At 30.7% G+C, this 19,820-nt stretch overlaps 2 protein-coding genes and 1 long non-coding RNA gene across 4 annotated transcripts; all 3 read left to right on the top strand.

The window, feature by feature from the left end:
* Nucleotides 1-1,505: 1,505 nt before the first annotated feature.
* On the top strand, nt 1,506-4,251 carry LOC114183307 (superoxide dismutase [Cu-Zn], chloroplastic-like). 2 transcript variants are annotated; one of them, XM_028070279.2, is made up of 8 exons: nt 1,506-1,827; nt 1,899-1,960; nt 2,052-2,091; nt 2,195-2,290; nt 2,378-2,409; nt 2,843-2,918; nt 3,192-3,245; nt 3,946-4,251. In XM_028070279.2, the coding sequence occupies exons 1-8, from the start codon at nt 1,638-1,640 to the stop codon at nt 3,969-3,971; spliced, it is 576 nt and encodes a 191-aa protein (XP_027926080.1). In that variant the 5' UTR covers nt 1,506-1,637; the 3' UTR covers nt 3,972-4,251. The 2 variants fall into 2 exon arrangements, 1 of the variants encoding a protein (XP_027926080.1); XR_014995241.1 differs by having other exon boundaries at nt 1,507-1,827; nt 2,843-3,041; nt 3,946-4,092.
* Nucleotides 4,252-5,332: 1,081 nt separating this feature from the next.
* On the top strand, nt 5,333-6,808 carry LOC146886526 (uncharacterized). The gene is made up of 2 exons (XR_014995242.1): nt 5,333-5,473; nt 6,583-6,808. It is a non-coding gene; the product is annotated as an uncharacterized LOC146886526 (long non-coding RNA).
* A 10,061-nt stretch (nt 6,809-16,869) lies between these two features.
* LOC114183578 (C2H2-type zinc finger family protein) lies at nt 16,870-18,124 on the top strand. Its single transcript, XM_028070652.2, has one exon. The coding sequence runs from the start codon at nt 17,034-17,036 to the stop codon at nt 17,961-17,963; it is 930 nt and encodes a 309-aa protein (XP_027926453.1). The 5' UTR covers nt 16,870-17,033; the 3' UTR covers nt 17,964-18,124.
* Nucleotides 18,125-19,820: the final 1,696 nt, after the last annotated feature.

The raw sequence follows: 19,820 nt of genomic DNA, 5'->3' as shown, positions 1-19,820 counted from the left end.
TCCCATATTAATATGTAGACTTAAGCCAATGTTTACCGTAGGTTTCCTTTAGGATTAATTAGTGTTATAACCCTCTAATTTGATTATTGGGTGGACTTAAGCAAATGTCTACTGTGATTTTTTTTCCGGCTTAATTAGTTATTTAGTCCTTTAATTTGATTTTTGGATTTAATTTAATCTTTTAATTTTTTAAAAAGGTTCAATTTGGTTCCATTATTATTGTTTATTCAATTTAGTCTTTCTTTGTTTTAAACAATCCAATTTTGTCCTATTCGATTTGACTACAAATTAGTAATTTAGCTTAATTACAATATATATATATATATTCTTTTATAATTTATACACTATATTACTCCACTTAAGTACTGAATTTATTTTATTTTTTACACCCCATCTAAATACTTAAATTTTTCACAGTAGAGCGATTTAATGTATAAATTCTAAAAAATTATTTTAATATATATATATATATATATATATATATAAGTTGTAATTAAACTTAATTACTAATTTTGTCTCAAATTGGATAGGACAAAATTTGATCGTTTTAGAAATATGAGGAGTAAATTGAATAAAAAATAATAAAGAGACCAAATTAAACTTTTAAAAATAATTGATGACTAAATTGAACCGACAAATAATAAAAAGACCAAAATAAAACCAAAGTAACAAATTAGAAGATTAAATCAATAATTAAACTTATTTTAATTCATATTTAGAAAATATGTTTTTATTTTTTTTTCTTTTTATTATTTGATTGAGTTTATATAAGAGAAGCACGATTTTTTTATTTTATAATTTTTTATTATATTTTTAATCCAAGCATAATAATAATAAATTGTAGAAGCTATCTGCCTGAGAAGCATTTTTTTTTTTTGCATTTTTTAAAATTGTTTATGCTGTTTTATTATGGTTCTAAAATGGATGATTGTTTTTAGCAATCTTTGTAATATTTTTTTGTTTTATTATGTAGTTGCTGATTATTTAAGATTTTATGAAGTTATATTTTTGTTTGTAATTTATTTTGTTCTACTATATTTTTTTTGTATGGTTAGCAAAATGAAGAATGTAATTTATTATACGGCTTATGTTATAAAAACAAATTGCATAAATAAGTCTTAAATGAAGTAAAACAACATTCAAAGGAATATTAATTTCTAATGTTAAGAAATGATAAATAAAGTTATGTATCAAAGTTTATATTATAAAATGTTTCTTTTCTTTGTTTTCTAGGATTATTTTGAGAGAGATTCGGTGTATTTGAAAAAAATGAAATAACTTCCCATAATTATATGGTTGTACATTATCATTATTTTCGTCTTCGATTCTTTTATCTTTCTCATCAAATCAAACCTTTGTGTATGTATTTGTGAGTCAATAGCAATACAAGATGATATGGAATTGTATGCGGAGGATGGATATAATATTTTATTATACTAATAAATAGAATTGTTTTACAATTTTGAAAATATTTTTTCTTTGATTTATATTTTGATCCAAAGAAAATGAAAAAGAGGGAGAAGAGATAACATAACATAGATATGAGTGAGTGGGTGTGAGGGATTTGCGTTGCAGAGAGTTGAGAGTGAAGTGAAGCCATTCCATCCTGTGTCTTCCTTGCATAATCACTGTCAACCATGGAAGCAGCATTGGCAGCCATGGCTGCCCACACTATTCTCTCATTCCAAGCTCCTCTCTCTTCTTCCTTCCCACTCCCACCTCCTCCTCAATACATAGCCCTTCCTCTCACTTCCAAGAAAGCCGTTGCACTCCTCAAGGGAAGTTCCTCCGTCCAAGGCATTGTCACACTGATCCAGCAAGACAACGGTATGCCACTGCCAACACTTCCTTTCTTCCCTTCTCACCGTTTTAACCACCTCTTTATGCTGTGTTTGTAGGTCCAACAACTGTTACTGTTCGTGTTTCTGGTCTTGTTCCCGGCCCTCATGGTTTTCACCTCGTGAGTTTCAGTTCACGCCTCTCTTGCTGTGTTTTTGCTATCCCTTTTTCGAAATCACTTTCCAACTTGTGTTGTTTTTTTTCTCTTGCAGCATGAGTATGGTGATTTAACAAATGGGTGCCTATCAACTGGTATTTTAAAGGTCTTGGTTTCGATTTTGGGTTACTAGACCATGGTTTGGTTCCGCTAATGAAGTCAGGAGTATTTGCTTTTTGAATTGAATGGCATATGTAGGGCCACATTTCAATCCGAAGAAACTCACACATGGTTCTCCGGAGGATAAAATTCGCCATGCGGGTGACCTGGGAAACATAGTTGCTAATGCCGATGGTAATGCCTCTTTCTCTTCTGATTTCTCTTTCTTTGGAATGGTTTTTAAACCTTCCATGCCCTAATTTTCCCACTACTGAAATACAGGAGTCGCAGAAGCAACAATTGTGGATAATCAGGTACTCCTTGTGTTTTGATATGATTGATTGTCTTTTAGAATGTTTACACTTGCAATTAAACCCTTGCTCCTTGTGTCTGCGGGTTTGACTCTCAGTTGTTTGTTATTTTTTAAGACCTATTAAAAAATACTTAATGTTAAGACTAATGGATTCTTCTTTTTGTATTTAGCTGATTACATTGGCATCCTTCTAATTTGTTTTAAAATCACAAACTTTACAGTTACTTTTCTTAATTTTCTTAGAATATGTCAGACTGATACTCCCTCCCTGTTACACAAGAAACACATTACATCTTGTACTACTCCTATGAGTGTTGCTGTAAATCGGAAAAGACATAGGTGTCATATGAATTTCAACAAATTACATGAGGTCAATGTAATTTGGTTTATTGCATTTGTGAGCTGAATGAGATGTTTTTGTCTAAAATGTGCAGATACCACTATTTGGACCCAATTCAGTGGTTGGAAGAGCCTTAGTGGTTCATGAGCTTGAGGATGACCTTGGAAAGGGTTAGCACTTAGCAACTTTGCTATAGTCTACAGAGGAAATCATTGACAAGTTTCAGCGCTTTATCTTAGCCAATTAAGCAGCAGAAGAATGTGCAAAGGATACTGGCTTACCATGGGACCAATGTCATGACATGAGCAAAATATTGATTTTTCCTATTCTAGCTATATTTTTTTGTATCTAACAGTGCAATTTCGGGCTTCTACAACCTTCATTTGTGTTCAATCATTATTAGAGTATTTTTACTCTAGTCTCATTTATTTATACTTTTGTAGGTGGGCGGGAACTTAGTTTGAGCACAGGAAATGCTGGCGCAAGATTGGCCTGTGGTATGACTATATGTTATTTGATTCACCTTTTGTTTTCATGTTCGACTATAACTAATCTTCTATGACTTTGTATCTTGTGATTAATTCTGTTTCTTTGATAGAATGTCCATCACAATAATATGCCCAATGACCTTATCATAAAACCTTTTCAAAAAATATATAGATGGTGCTTGTGTGATTCAAAACGTGTAACTTTGGAAAGCAAGTTGTGAGTATGATTCTGCTTGATAAACTAGGTCTTGATACAAATGATGATGATAGCTAAGTTGATCAGAACATGCTTCATTGACAGGATATTCACATTGCAAGTGTTAGTGCGTTCTCGTATTGGATATAGGGGATGTTGGTCGGAAGTCTTGATAGAAAATTATCTTATATGGGATTTTTAATAAAAGCAAGATGTATACACCTCAGATTCCCTTTTCTTTTTGCATGTTAAAAAAATTGACTTATAAATTAAATTATGAAATCTCAATTAAATTTGCAATTGGTCTTCAACCTAATATTTGGCTTGGAAAAGCTTTGCCAGCGATTACCGTTGCTTATCTTCTCCATGGCTTGGACAATCTCATTACGTGGTTTAATTATCAAACTGCTGTTTATTTTATATGACTGCAATTGTCACAATGTTCTAAATTTCTGCATCATATCAACGCTACTTCCCTTTAATATGATGAGTTTTGCACTTTCTTGTTTGCAGGTGTGGTTGGTTTGACTCCAGTGTAAACACAACTAGTGTTTTTGTAGCAGATGTGCTTTATCTGTTGCTTGATTTCATGAATTTACCCATGTAAGCTCTGAAGCATAACATCCTTCTAAAGATGAATGCAAAATGGAATCCTGAAGACATGGGGTACCAGATATTTGTCTAATAAAAATATACTTCTAATGAATTTCTTGTGAATAATTCACTGCTGAATGCTTTTACTGCAGTGTTCCAAGTATACACTGATGTTTATTCATAATGACTCTATATTGTATGTATATAGAATATGACTTTTGTAGAGTTTGGCCTGTGGAACAGCCTATATATATAATGGTGTAACGATGATGAGTTTAAACCATGAGAGGATTTGCTCAAAGCCCCAATATATTGGGGCGTGTCTATGACAGTGTCATATATAGAGCATCTCTGTTGATATGGTTTGTGGATTCTTAAACATAAGAAATAATTCTTATGCGGGTACTTTGTTAGAGTAATTGATGTGAATGTGATAGTTTTTATGTAAGAACAACTGCTTACATAAGTAAACCAATTCTAATAGTTGATGGAAATTGAGAGACAATTGTAAGGCCTATTGTAAGTTCTTCAAGAATTGTTGGAATTCCTAAATTGTATGGGACAATATGAAGCGACTTCTTTATATTTGTAAAAGCTATTTTCTATTAACTCCTTCAAAATTTTATTTTTAATTTATACATAAATTAATTTTAGTTTATGAAGAAGTATTTTGTTATATTCTTATTTCTTTTTCTGGAAGTGCATAAATAGACTATTCTTTAAAACAGGCCTATAAGGTGTACCAAAAATGAGTTAATAAATTTCTACATAGATGCACCATGAGATGTTCTTATTTGCCTTTCAGGAGTTACTTGTGCTTAAATGTTTTTGTTCAGTTTGTAGTTTAAGACTTTTTGGCTCAAATAGATGGGAGTTTTGGGCTTTGAGTTTGATTCAAGCCTTCAAATGGGTGGGTGGAATCATGTTTCCTTTTAATGGAGTATTCGTCTGTTTGTTTTTTCCTTATATATTTTCAGGTCAAGGGGAAGAGTATGGGATTATAATGTAACTATTGATTTCATCTCAGCTTTTGTCATGTGGGTTGACTTGCAAGATGCAAACAGGCCTTTGCCAAAAACATGGAGTTAAGTCCATAGAAAAATAATCTTATGGGCACACTCTGGCTCTAACCCAATATAAACTTGTGTATACTTCTCTGACCATGATGTTACCATGTCTCCATTTATGTTTATTCCTGTTGGGCTTTACAGCATGAGGGTTGATTGATGTAAACCCATCTGTGTTTAGTTTGACTTTAATCCATACTTGGAGATTATGAGCTCGATCGTGTCATCCACTATGACCTTGCATGCAATTTGGTTAACTGAATCAGTTGTACATGAACAAAGCAATGGCAGCCTCTGTGAAATATATTCTACACAACATCTCTAAACAAAGTGAAGGGTCAAAGAAAAGGAGAAAAAAAACAGCCAAATGTGTTCACAAGGCAAGTACCACTTTTAGTCCCCACCCAACTTCATCTATACATAATTAAATTTACATGTGGAATATATAATATATATATATATATATATATATATATATATATATATATATATATATATATATATATATATATTGCTATGTTACTATCATAGTTCTACTGAAGAACTGTCTATTTCGTGGCTTAAGAATTCTTGTGTTGGCATAATTAAATAATGTGGCTTTGAAAGGGTCAGGCAACTCCTTTCTCCGTTATTAATTATGAGTAACCACTTGTGGTTAGAAGTTGGACTTAGAACAGAACAGAAGCAACCTACAAGTAGGTAGCTACCAGTAGAATACAGCCAGAGGTAAAACCCGCTTTTGTACTCGTGTAATCTTGCATTCACAAATGTAACTTTCTAGAGTTTAAAACAACAAATTCAAATGAAGTCACCTAACCTCAAATGCACCAACTTTAATGATATTATGATCATATGATAGCTAAGGCAAGAAATTAAGAGTGCTATAAATCATAAAAACCTCCTTCAAGTCTTAAATACAGTTCCGTGTTCATGATTGAAACTTGAAATCACTAGTGAAACAACTACTCTATCCCTGTTGCACACAAAATGATAATTTTATAATCTTTTATCATTGTTTCACATGGCCTTTGAAATTAAGTTTGAGGGCAGTTGTTGGCAAATGGTATGACAATTTCTTTATTTGCAACAAAAAATTGGTTATGTTTGTGATGTTCTGTAATTAAGTAGGGTATTGGTGTGACCTTGCTGATGCTGTTATAAGATGTGGTGAAAATTTGATGGAAAAGTTTGGTCACGAGGCAGGCATGAGAATGAAATTAAAGTATATAGCAGCTAGCTAAGCTAAGCTAAGAGAGTAAAATAGTTGTGTTCTCTGGAAGCAATAAACCAGACAAATATAAGGTTGAATATGCAGAGTCATTTTTTTTCAAAAACGGTTCAATTTTTCTGACCCGTGACCCCCTTGTTTCCACTTTCCAATTGTGAATTAACTTCATTCATTTCATTTCACACATAACCTCCACCATTCAATACTCAATAGTGGATGTACACATAAATATATACACTGATACCTTTTCTTTGGTTTCAGTTTCCACTCATTATTCAGTACCTAACTGCCTGAAGTGGCAGTGTGAGACACTTTTTTTTTTCTGCTGCGTGTGAACCGGACATGAACAAGTATCATCAACACTTTCATATGGAGAAAGGACAACAATGTTAATCTTGCGAACAGTTTAATTGCAAGAGTGGTTCATAACCCAATGGATAACAGTTTTTTATTTGTCAAAATTTTCATGTGTGTACATTTCTCTCAATTGTGTATAGTCAATTATGAGACCAGAAAATTTATTCAGAGAAATACCAGGTTCTACCATGTAACTACCAACTATTTGGTGGTTAGGTGTCATATTTTAATTGAGATTTAAATATTCTTTACAGAAGATAAACATGCATCCGCCAAATTAGATTATTTAACCTTCATTTAAATATTTAACATAATTAATGTATATTCAAGATTTGAACTTGAAATTATTAATGAAGTTAAAAAATTGACACTTGATGGTGGTTTGGTGGTTAGTAGGAATGCGAAAAAAGAAGTATTTTTTATGTGAACCGATTCTAATTATAGCATATTGTTTACTCATTTTAATAATCAAATCCCAAAAGTGATTATCAGTGAGAAAAGAAACCAAGAAAAATAGAGTTCTCCTTAGAGGAGGAAAGGATTGATCACACTTGTGCTGTGATGAGTTCAGTTTTAGAAAATTAAAAACCAGAAAAAGACAACTCAATAAATAGCAAGTTTTATTGTTCCATGCTTTCATTTTCGCAAACCTTTGACTTTTTGTTTTATAGTCATTTAAAAAGGGATATGAAATCTTAGAAATCCCTTTCTTATTAGTGTAGAGATTGTTATTTTAAATTTTTTGATTTGTTTTGGCAGATGATTAGAAAATATCTGACAGATGTGCCTACACAGAATGTATTAAACTACTGTGGGGTTGTGAAAGCTGGTTGATTCAGTTCTATAAACCAAAAACATTGCATAAAAGAAAGGGATGAGTGGAGAGAGTGTTTTTGTTTGTTTATTATAACTATAATGTAATGAAAAGTGATGTGAATGTTTCATGCTTAGTTGCAACAAACAAGGTTGTCTTTACCATGATTCAGTGGAGTGAGTATTAGGTTTACTGGTTTTGTTTGTGCTGTTTCTCATGCCTTTTCAGACAAGCAATGCCAAACTAATTGCACTTCCACCTCTTCTACCAAAGCCTAACAAAGTCTTTATAATTTAACTATTCCCTTTATTGCAGGGTAGTTGATTTTTGGATACAGAATTTTAATATTAAAGATAATTATGGAACTTTAATTTAAAAATACTAAACTTAAAAAAAAAAAAAGGAATATGAAGACATCGTTCATATAATTGCAAATAGAACTTGTGTTAGTTTAGAGAAAAGAGAGAAGGTGGTACTCTTAAACTAACAGTCTACCTAAAAGATAAACTCACTTTTTCTAACTTAATGAAAAAAATTCCTATTTTTTCCTAATAATTTTTAAGAGGAGTGCTTAAACTTTATACTTTCATGAAAGAATTTTATCTAGAGACTTGACAATTTTGTTAAATATAATAAAACAATTTGATGTAATTTTAAAAAGTATTTATGATTGATGGATGCATATGACATCTAATCCAATATAGTTAAAAATCTAATTAAATGTATAGTCTAGAAAACAGTTTAGATACACTTTCTAGAAAGTATTGGAGAATCCAGTTACAAACGCATGTGGATGTTTTCCTTTTTAGCAAAATCATATTTTAGATACTTGGTTTAAAACATGTATGGCTATAGATGATTTGTGTTTCTTTGTAAAAACCACAGTTTATTTTTCAAAGCAAGCTTTTTGCAAACTTTATGTGAATAAATCGTTTAATCAATATATTTATACATATAAACATATTTGAATATCGTTTTGTATGATTTAAAGTTTTAAGATTGAACACTTTAAACGCTTTTTTAACAAAAGAAAAAAAAGAAAAGGAGAGAGAAATGGAAAAGAAGAAAAAGAAGCATTAAAACAAGAAAACAAAAGTTAAAAGAAAGAAGCAGAAGAAATTGAAAAGTATTTGCATCCTATATAAAATGAATAATAAAAAATCAGAGGTGAACGAATTTTTAACAGAAGTTTAGAAGAACAAAATAGTAAACCATTTTATTCAAGCATTATTTAAATTCGATTTCTTTTAATTGAAAATATTTTCTCCACAATTTTTTCATCATTTTAAACTTGTTCTATTTAACATTTTCCTTTTCACGGTATGAATTAAATCTCGTTATCATCATATTGAAAAAAAAAACTAGATAAATCTACCACTACTAGACCAACTCAGTAAATTTAAATTTTAATATACATGATTGTAAATTTAATTATATTTCCTTTCTAAAACTTCCTCCTCCTATAAACATGTAATTAGTCATTAATATATATATATATATATATATATATATATATATATATATATATATATATATATATATATATATTGGGTATAAGGATTATAAGTTATTCAGTAGACCTGTTCGTCAACCGATCGAAAGTACATGTTAAAGGTGTTTCGATGCAAAAGTCATGATCATTAAAATCAATAAATATTGTAATTAATGTGAGATCAAAGTTTATACAACCATATATTTGATCTATATTTATAGTTTTTTTAATGGGCTTGTTTTTTTTTTGATCAGCTTTCTAATGGGCCTGTGATTAGGGTCGGATTAATCACGGTCCAATCACCCTTTAATCTTGTTTACTAGCCTGTTCTTGTTAATTAAGTTACTAATTTTGTGGACAGTCCAACTGACGAGCAATTAGGAAAGTGAACATTGCTCGCAAAAACAAACGTGCTTATTTAGTGAAACGAAACAATATAGAAGAGATTAACACTTACAAGAAGTGTTATTGTATGACTCTCATTGATTTGACCGACTAACCCTGTATAGCCAACCGGTCCATACAATATATATATATATATATATATATATATATATATATATATATATATATATATATATATTAGGTGTTTTAGATACAACCAACTTGTTTGGTTCTTATGAGTGGTTCAAAACATTTGTGTTCAAAGTGACGTGTGAATTGTAAAAGTGGAGTTGGAGTATTAAGTCCACTACTTTCACTCTCCTCTGCTAATTGCTATACCGTCAAATATATATCTCAGGAGCGTGTTCACCACTCATCACTGCTTATGATTCTCATACTTTTATTATTATTTAGAAATCACATAAAATGAAGAGCTGAATTTATGAGTAACCAATAGGAGATGTTCCTTTTGCATTCTCTTTCTCTACTTCTGAAAACGATAACTCACTCTTTCACAATTCAGCACTCACTTTCATCATTAAGGTAAATAGGAGTATACCACCAATCATACGTAAGATCCAAACATCACCCTTTTTTTTTCTTCTTCTTATTTTCTCTTTTTTGCTCTTCGAGGAGAAAAAAAAATGAATAATAATTGAAATGTTTGAATAATATTGGAGCATGGTGTTTGGAGAAAAAGGCTGCGTGGTCAGAATTAAGGGATAAGGAAGAATGGTGTACTTTCCAAACCTCCTTTTCTTGCTTTTGTTTTTTTCTTCTTCCACTAATTATTAAATTTTATTTTTCTTTCTCCTTTGGAAAAGGAAAATGGTGGAAAATGTGAGTAGCAGGTTATGTTTTATATCCAACCAAATCCTCACGTTACGTGCCTCACACAAAACAAGTTAAGTTGCCACATTTAATTTGCTACGCTAAGAATCTCTCTTTCTTTATTCACAAAAACCTCACTGTTCATTGAACCTTCTCCTTCTATCACTGCTGCAAATGCATTCCACTAACCTCTTTTATATATATCACTCTCTATAAAGGATCCAAGCTTCTTCGTTAATTCTCTTTCTACTACATGCACTTGCTTCTGCAAGTTCATGCATCATAAATAATAATTGGTATTTTAATCCAATGTTCGTTGGGAAAATAATACTTTTAAATGTTACTGTACGAGATGTTTAAAATGAAGAGTTAAGTGCAACATAAAAATCTCGTTAATTACATGAATCTTATAAATGCAAAACACATCATAAGCTTTACTATGTTATCTTAGCGGGAATTAAACTATGGCGACCTTAGTGGTAACGCTAATGCTAATTTGGATTCGGTTTATAAACATATCAGAGTGGAGTAGCGGTTATAACATAATTAATAGCTAGAAATCAACTCTTGTGAACTAACTATTTTATAAGAGTATATAATTCAAATTTTGCAATCCAACCACTGAGTTAGTCAAATTATTTCTTTTTTCAAACAATTTGTATAACTAGTTAATGTAATTGAACATTCATTTATTTTAAAGTGTTAATTTCATTTCATTTTTTTATTCGTCCACCATCCTATTTGAGTTGGACAAACTTTGCTTTTAATTTTAGCATAGAATGATTCTACTCGACTTTCAATTCAGGTCGATTCCATTTTGTCCTTCGACACAGGGGAATTCTACTAAATCTTCAGCCTAAGACAACTTGGTTTGACCTTGATTCTTCGATTGCGACACCTTATTCTAAATCTTTCAGCCTATAATGATTCAACTCGAACTTCAATCTGGGTTGATTCGGCTCAACCCTTAGCCCATGCCAATATACTTAACCTTTACCAGATCAGACACATATCGACCTTCAGAATAATTTGACTTGATTTTTTGATTGAGGTCATCTTAGCTTAACCCTTTGGCTCGGACCAATTAGGTTCATCCCTTGGTCTGAACTGACTTGTCTCGACCTTCGACCAAAGTTGACTTGTCTTGATCTTTGACCTAAGCCAATTTGCATTTATTATTTGGCTTGGGCTGACTCTACTCGATTCTTCGGCCTAAGCTGACAAGGCTTGATTCTTCGGTTTGGAATGACTTGGATTGATTCTTGAACTTGGGTTAACTCAACTCAACCTTTGGATTGGGTCACCTCGACTCAACCTTGGGCTTGAGCTGACAAAACTTTACCTTTCAACCCGACCTACTCGACTTGACCCTTAATTCAGATTGACTTGACTCAAGATTCGACTTAGGTCGACTCAACTCAATTCTTCGGTCTAGGTAAAAAGTGAGTTTGACTTAACTTAGCATGAGACGTACCTGATTCGACTCGACTTGAGGTGGTCTTGACTCAACCTATTTATCTTAACCCGAGATCAATTCACAAATGAAACTTTTATTACTATTTTAACCTTGTAAACTTTTTATTATGTAGTTTTTTTTTTCTAAGTAGACTTTTATTTTTTCCCCTAACTCGGACTCGGATAAACTCTAAGTTCTTTGTGTACAAAAGAGACAAATCTAGTTCTATTTATCTTTTAATTCAATTAGTACATATTATACTATTTTTTTAAGTTAATTATAAATTTTTATATATGGTATATTTATATAAATAATTATAAAAACCATATTATTTATTAATGAGGAATTCCTTTCATTATACATGAATTTAATTCAATTTTAAAATTTTCTCAATAACCTTCAACTAATTAAATTAAATTAAATATAATTATCATTTTTCTATAGATTATATAAAATTTACTTTGTAAATTTAATCTGAGTAAAAAAAATTATGGTTAAATTACTAAACTTTAATGTATAAAAGAAAAACTTATTTTGTGCCTTATATTTAGATATCTTTAGTTAAATTAAAGTTAATGTCAGTTAGAAGATGAACACATGTTAGTTCAATAAATAGTTAAATTTAAAAATATCACTTAAAAGAATAAAATCGATAAAATAATTATTTTAATATAAAATAATTTTTATTTAAATGGTAAAATTTAAAATCTAATATGGATATAAAAAAGAGAAATCTTATTTATATATAGATATAGATAATACTTTAAATTAAAATTAAAATATTAAATGTGCACGCACATTGTAATTTGGTGAAGAATTTCATATTTACAACAACTGATTTCCTGTGTTTGGATATTTAATCAATGTATTTAAGAGTATCCTTTTAAAAATCATTGTATTGAATAGCTACGAAAGCGAAAAGATTCTAAAACAGAAAACATGAAAAAGAGAATTATGAAGTGATAAGATTTTAATAGTAACTTAATTGGGATAAGGTTTCCTATTAGCACTGTGTAACTCATCTATCACACATTTTCAATCTTTATCTTCACAAAACTATAAATTAATTGACGTCCTAATTACACCAACATGAACTCAAAATAAAAGGTAAACGCCAATTTTTGGATCTTTCTTGTCATACAAATATGACAATTTATTTTATTTTTTTAAACATATAATTGCAAGAAATATACCATTGTTTACTAAGACTAATCTCTTTCAAAAGATTTGAAGACACTCGAAGATTACTTGTCCTTTTTTAATCAGATTTTTTTTTTTTTTACATATAAAGTGTGAGTTGGAGTTGTTAATTGTTTTCTTAAGGAACTCCACCATTAATTAAATCAACCACTTATTATTACATGGCCACAATTTCTTTTTCCTGTCCAAAGCATGCACCTATTTAATGACAATTAAATTTATTGCAGAAGTGCTGTATATTGATTGACAAATATATCAAATTATTAAATATGTATTAGGATTGTTTTCATTAATATATATATGTTTTCTGGTTAATAGAAATTTCAATGTTAGTATTAACATCAAACTAAGGCATTATATTAGCATATTATTTAATAACTTTTATGTTAGTGTTGGAAGTCCTACATCGACTACAGATAAGGTCAATTGACAATATATAAATGGGTGCAATCTTCATCTTACAAATCTATTTTGTGGGGTTGAGTTATGTTTAAAACTCACTTCTAACCACTAGTAAACCTGCATTTTTATTTAGTATGTTGCATTGTACTAGTATAAATTTGTATATTTATATTAACAATTAATTTTATTATTAGACAAAAATTATAAGAATATAGATATTAATTAATTTAAATTATAAACGGTAAGCACATATATACTTTCTTTTTTTGAAATTATGTAATGGTTATTATATTAAGAAAACTCTGGTTTTATATCTCTTGAACTGTATAGGAATATTGAAATTGAATGCATAGAAATTAAAGAATTTATTTGATCCAACCAACTTGCTTGATCTTTGAGCAACTAGAAATTAATTAGTAGATCCATAACATATAGCATGATCTTAAGATGTGGGTCAACGATACATGAACCAGATAATGAACTACTTTAGTCTCTCTGCCACCAAACAAATCCTCACACCAAATGGAAGATGGTAACTACTAACTAGCACACAAGTAGCAAGTGATGTCAAAAATGGTGAAATCAGTATTTATAATAAAAAAATATCACTAAAATATTTATTGACATATCTCGACAAATAATCTTATCAAGTTAAATAATATACTCAAATAAACATAATTTTAATTTAATTTTTTACTTTTCGCAAGATAATATGAAATAATTGTAATTTTTTTAATTATCACTAATATTATTGACTCTTTGTTTTTATAGAAAATTTTCAAAAATGATAAATTTGACGATGGTTTTGGGAGACCGAGATTACTCCATCCTTTATTATGTATCATTTATTAGTCATGGATTTTAAAAAAGTATTTTTGAGAACTAAGATGAATATATTAGAATTTTGAAAGTGTCAAAAAACATAAAATATACTAAAATTAAAAAAAAATTATATATTAATTTACATAGAAAAAAATGGAGGGGTTAAGGCCTCGTATAAGTCTTCATTGGATTGAAGACATGATTAGAAGTGAATTTTTTTCTTATTTCTTTGTTGATAATAGTAGTACTAGTAGTATGTTATTTTTCTTTGGAATTAAGTAGTAGAATATATTACACATTAATGAAGTAGTATATTTCTCACCAACTAGTGGACCATGTCTTAGTAAAGACGATTAAGTCAGTGATTTGAGATCACTTAATGAGTAACATAAGATTTTATTAAACCAATAGTGCTGGACCACTCTCCATGAATGAATAATTCTTCAAACTCTTCCTCTAATGGAGTCTCTATAACCCATATACTAATAATATCATTGTTTTTTTGTTTTTTTTTTTGTCTTTTCCATCTTTTAAATTTTCATTTATGATCACATTTTCATCTCTGATTTTATTTTTCTGGTGAATGTACTTGATGTAATATAATGTATTGTGTTTACAATGTCTTCTTGAATGTTTTCTCATTAAGGTATCTTTAATGCTATATTCTTCAGTTTGAGGTATTTCTTTAGACAGAGAACAATTTATTGTACTTAAAAATGGAGTGGAAATTAACATATATAAATATGAACATATATTTGAAATACGAAATCTTTTGTTTGAATTTTTAAATCGTTTTTGTTGGAAAAAATGATTTGGAGTTTTTCTTTAGGTTATTACTTGGTATGTATAAACGATAACAAAAACTATCAACAATTTCAAAATATGGAAAGAGCATTAACACTCTAATTAGTTGTTAAAAATACCAGACTAAAATATATTTTCTAAACCTGTTGTTGATACAATCCAGCTAGAAATATTATGTAACAAATCAATTTCTATATAAATAGATCTAAAATATCCATTTGAATTTTAAAAAATGGAATGACCTCATATGTTATGAATCAGTATTACATTTCTGGTATAAAAATATTATAAATGTTCAACCAAAGCGTAAAAGTACCTAATATGGTAATAAAATAAATTAATTGAATGGTATAAAATGTTGACAGTTGGTAAAATATACCTTTTTTTTTATTATCAACTTGTGCTCGTAAGTATTTTTGTAAACTATTTTTTTATTTTCTATTAAAAAAAATAGTTTAGTTATTAAAATTGTTTTTAATAGATAAATAATATGGATCTTTAAATTATCTTGAAAAGTATCTAATGTCAAAATTATATCAGAAACACTATTAGGTGCCATTTAAAACATTTAATTAATATTTCGGCATAGAGTGAATAAAAATAATAATTTAATTTTATCGATAAAAAACAAATAAATCATGGTTACAAAAATCAAAATTTTCCTAAATCCAAATTGAAGCCTATGTATTATTTATATATATATATATATATATATATTAATTATAATATCTGTATTAACATATAGTTTATTTTTTATTAAATAAAAGATTACGCGAAAGGAATATATTTAACAATTACCTTTTTTTAACACATGTGTGACCTTTTAAAAAAAATGCTTACAAGAGCCTCAAACCGGTTCAAAATCACATAAAAAACAAAGACAAAATAAAATCAAAGAAGCTCGTAGTATTACACAAATGTAACATTGTTTTTTTTGGTTAGGCAGAATATTAATAGATAAAGTATTCTTTAGAAACCAGATTAAAACCAGCTTTCAAAATTCTCATTCTGCATGAAATCATTAACATTTTTTGTTTTGCCATAAATGATGATTATTAAGAGAAATATATGTTTAAATTGAACTTAATTTTACAAAATGAATTATAAAATTAAACTTGCATGTATTTATATATCATAGTTTAGTTTTATTTTGAATGTATGAAAAGAAAGAATTAATGAGAAGATTAAGCCTAAGCGAGGAATTTAATTAATAAAAGTAGTAGGAACCGTCCTATAGAGTGCTTATGTCATATACTTGTATGCTACATATACCATCCTTACTCCATGCTTCTTTCTTACCCGAATCCTATACTTAATCACATGCTACTCATGTCCTTTTCTTTTCTTCTTCCTCTCCTATTTTTAATATTTCCTTCAAAGCCACCACCATCTCCATCTAGATTACTACTTTTCTTTCAAACTCAACCTTTTTCTATAAACATTTTACAAAAACAAATAATCATACATTAAATTTATCAAACAATGTTTTTAATAATCTTGTAAGGTAGTTTATCTAGTTTAATGGTTTATATAAACCACTTAAACCACCCACAGATATCTCTTTAAATTCGAACATTAACTGCAAAATGCAAAGCATGTTTAATCATTGATGAATCATACGCATGCAGAGAGTGTGCTGTTCTCCAGCACAAACTGGCGGAAAATATAATATTCTTTCGTAAAAAGTACTTCCACCATACACACAAATAAATAAAAAGAAAAAAAAAACATTAATTGCTGCAGTGAAACAAGGCAAAAAAAAGTGTGGCCATGATTGAAGCGTGGCTCCACACGCTGTTAAAAGCGCGTGACCAAACACAAGAACTTTTCTTGTTTGCAACACTTCCAAGGTTAGAAAAGCAAGGAAGATTTTGGGTGGCTGACTATTTGGAGTAGCTACTGTAACATATCATAACATAACAAACCCTCTTCTTGCCCATTCACTACCGATATATATAAATAAATAAAAATAAATATATATATATATATAAAAGCTGTTCACACACTCCTCCTCCATATAAATTGTACATGTCTCTGTGTCTCTTTCTCTCCACTACTACTGCATCTCTTATTGCGAAGCCAAAAACCTCTGTGGTGTTCGTAGAGTTCACTGTTCGATTGTCTTTGTTGAGTACCATATAGGAAATCTAATGTTGTCAGAAATATTAGACATGGAAGGCATGGCGGCGGAGGAACTTGTCTCATGCAACAACGATCCCACCAACATAGCCAAAGGGAAGCGGACAAAGCGGCGCTTGAGGCCTTTGTCGCCTTGTGTTGTCACCGCCGTTACTGCCACGGCCGCCGCCGCCGCCATGACATCAAGCTGTTCAAGTGCTTCTGGCGGCGGCGGAGGGTCGTTTTCGTCTATCACCTTGGAGGAGGAAGAGGAAGACATGGCAAACTGTTTGATTCTCCTGGCACAAGGAAGAGGAGGAAGCGATCCTCTTCATCACAAGGACCTTTGTGATGACGTGAAGACAGAGAAGGGTGCCACCAAAATTGAATTTTATGTTTACGAGTGCAAAACGTGCAACAGAACATTCCCGTCTTTTCAGGCACTCGGTGGCCACCGGGCGAGTCACAAGAAGCCCAAGGTGGAGGACAAGAAATCCCCACCACCGTCGTTGCCGTTGCCGCCGCCGCCACCGTCTTCTTCGTCGCAACTGTTTAATTTTGAAGAAACGAAACAGAATCACATGAAGATTAGCCCTTCCGTTTCGCTTCAATTAGGGTGTGGAAACAATAGGGGTGGCTTAAATTTCCTTGGGAACAAGTCCAAGATTCACGAGTGTTCCATTTGTGGGTCAGAATTCACATCGGGGCAAGCATTGGGTGGTCACATGAGGAGGCATAGGTCATCTAACAACAATAATACTAATAATACCAATAACGTTGTTACAACAACAACAACAACTTCTGACGGTGCCGTTGAGGTTAAGCCTCGGAATGTTCTAGAATTAGATCTCAACCTGCCGGCGCCGGAGGACGATCTCCGGGACTCGAAGTTTCAGTTTCCGGGGAATCAGAATTCCATGATGCTGTCGGCTGCTCCGGCTTTGGTGGGATGCCATTATTAGAAGCCAGGGTGGGAATTGGACGGAGAGGGTGAAGAAAAGTTATATTATTTGATCAATGATCATTGTGAATTATTAGCTCTATTTTAATTTACAATTATTCTTAATTATCGATTCTTTGGATTATTTTTTTTCCGTTTATCAATAATTTCCAATTTGGATTATCTACTTGTTCAAGTTTTGGAATACTTTGAGTAAGTAAGTGGTTAGTGTTCATGTTGCCTTTCATTCACGAAAAGTGCCATCGATCGATCGAGTCATACAGCATCTTCATTTTTTCCTTTTATATTAATTTTAATGTTTTGGATGTTTCTCTTACCAATGAATTCATCATAAGAAGAGTAGAAGATGAATGGAGCAGTGGAATGGATTGCAGCATATCCACAACCAAAAGTCATGGGATAAGCTTCATCTGTTTGCCTTTTTATCTATATCATTATCACTTCAATAATATACTTAAACAATTTCTCTTTCAGTCTCTGTCTTTCTCACTTACTCTAGCTACTACCACACTCATTTTATGTTTTTGTTATGAGTAACTAAATTTGATATTTTGATGAGAAAAAATAAAAAAAAAAAAATGAATACAAGTTGTGGTGTGATTATGTCATGGGAGTTGCGGCCATACAAAAGTTGATGCTCCCAAGAAAGATACTGGTGAGTCTGAGACCACAAAGAAGAGTGTGGTCCAGTATTAGGACCCATCAACCATACTCTCTATCTGTCTTTCTAGTTTGTAGTTACAAAGTAGAGGGTTATTATTTATGCACTTCACAGAATGGAGATGAGAAAAGGACATGAGAAAGAAATGACAACATTTTTATTTTATTTTTCTCTTCCATGAAAAATAACAAATGTTTTTAGTTTTTTAGTAACGTGTCTTAGGGTGACAGAAGGACATAAATGTCGACAGATGGAAGAGTTTTGAAGTCACTTACAGTGGCCACTTATCTAAAGTTAGTTATGTGCACGTTTTGGTGAATGCTGGTAAGCGAAGCATGTGGACACATACGTTGCGTGAGGTGTCTGAATGCATAACAAATGAGAGAAAGAGAAGTAAGTGATCACTCATTCACATTAGCACATGTAGAGCTTCCCAACTTCCTTCCATCTTCTCTAACCTCCCCCATTACATTTTTTTTTTTTTTATATTTATATATTCTCCTTTCTCTAATTTATCATTTTACAATATTCTTATTATAATAATAAATCATTGCTTTGCTTCTTTTGTTAATTAATTAGGCCTATCCTATCCTAATTTCTGCTCACTCAACATTTCTTCCATCACTAACTTCGCCATAATATGTGGACGCGCAATACCCTTTATTTTTCAATTCAAAAAAAACATAAACAAATGTAAGATCAACCACAACATAAGCTATGTGGTTTCTGTACCAAGTTTTGGTCTCAGAATTCCTCAATTCCCAGTCACGCCCAGACAATGGTGTCATGAGATGTCCATGTCCTTTTCTGTGAAAAAAAAAGAAAAAGAAAAAGAAAAGGAGGAACAACGAGTATTTTGAGTTCTATTATTTTAATCAGTTTATATATTTCCACGTTATTTGTAACTTTGTATAATACATCATTTTCACACAATTTTTCGTTTTGGATAATACAACACACCCACACCACACCTCAGAAATGACATGTGTTCTTACAAACACATTAGTGAAAGTTTTCACTTGCGTAAAATTAGAGCATTGCCCTTTAACAATTTGAATCAAAAAATCATACTTTAATTCTCATTTTTTACTCTTCTTTTTTGAATCTCTCACATGATTTAGTATGAATTATTGATCTAAAAATAATAATAATAATCTACATGTCACGTAAAAAAATAAAAAAAATAAAAATCATAAT

The sequence above is a fragment of the Vigna unguiculata genome, chromosome 5, assembly GCF_037176805.1.
Source record: "Vigna unguiculata cultivar grain cowpea cultivar isolate G323 ecotype 2 chromosome 5, ASM3717680v1, whole genome shotgun sequence".
Lineage (NCBI taxonomy): Eukaryota > Viridiplantae > Streptophyta > Magnoliopsida > Fabales > Fabaceae > Vigna > Vigna unguiculata.
Note: the sequence above shows the minus strand (reverse complement) of the source record. Positions and strands in the feature narration are given on the sequence as shown.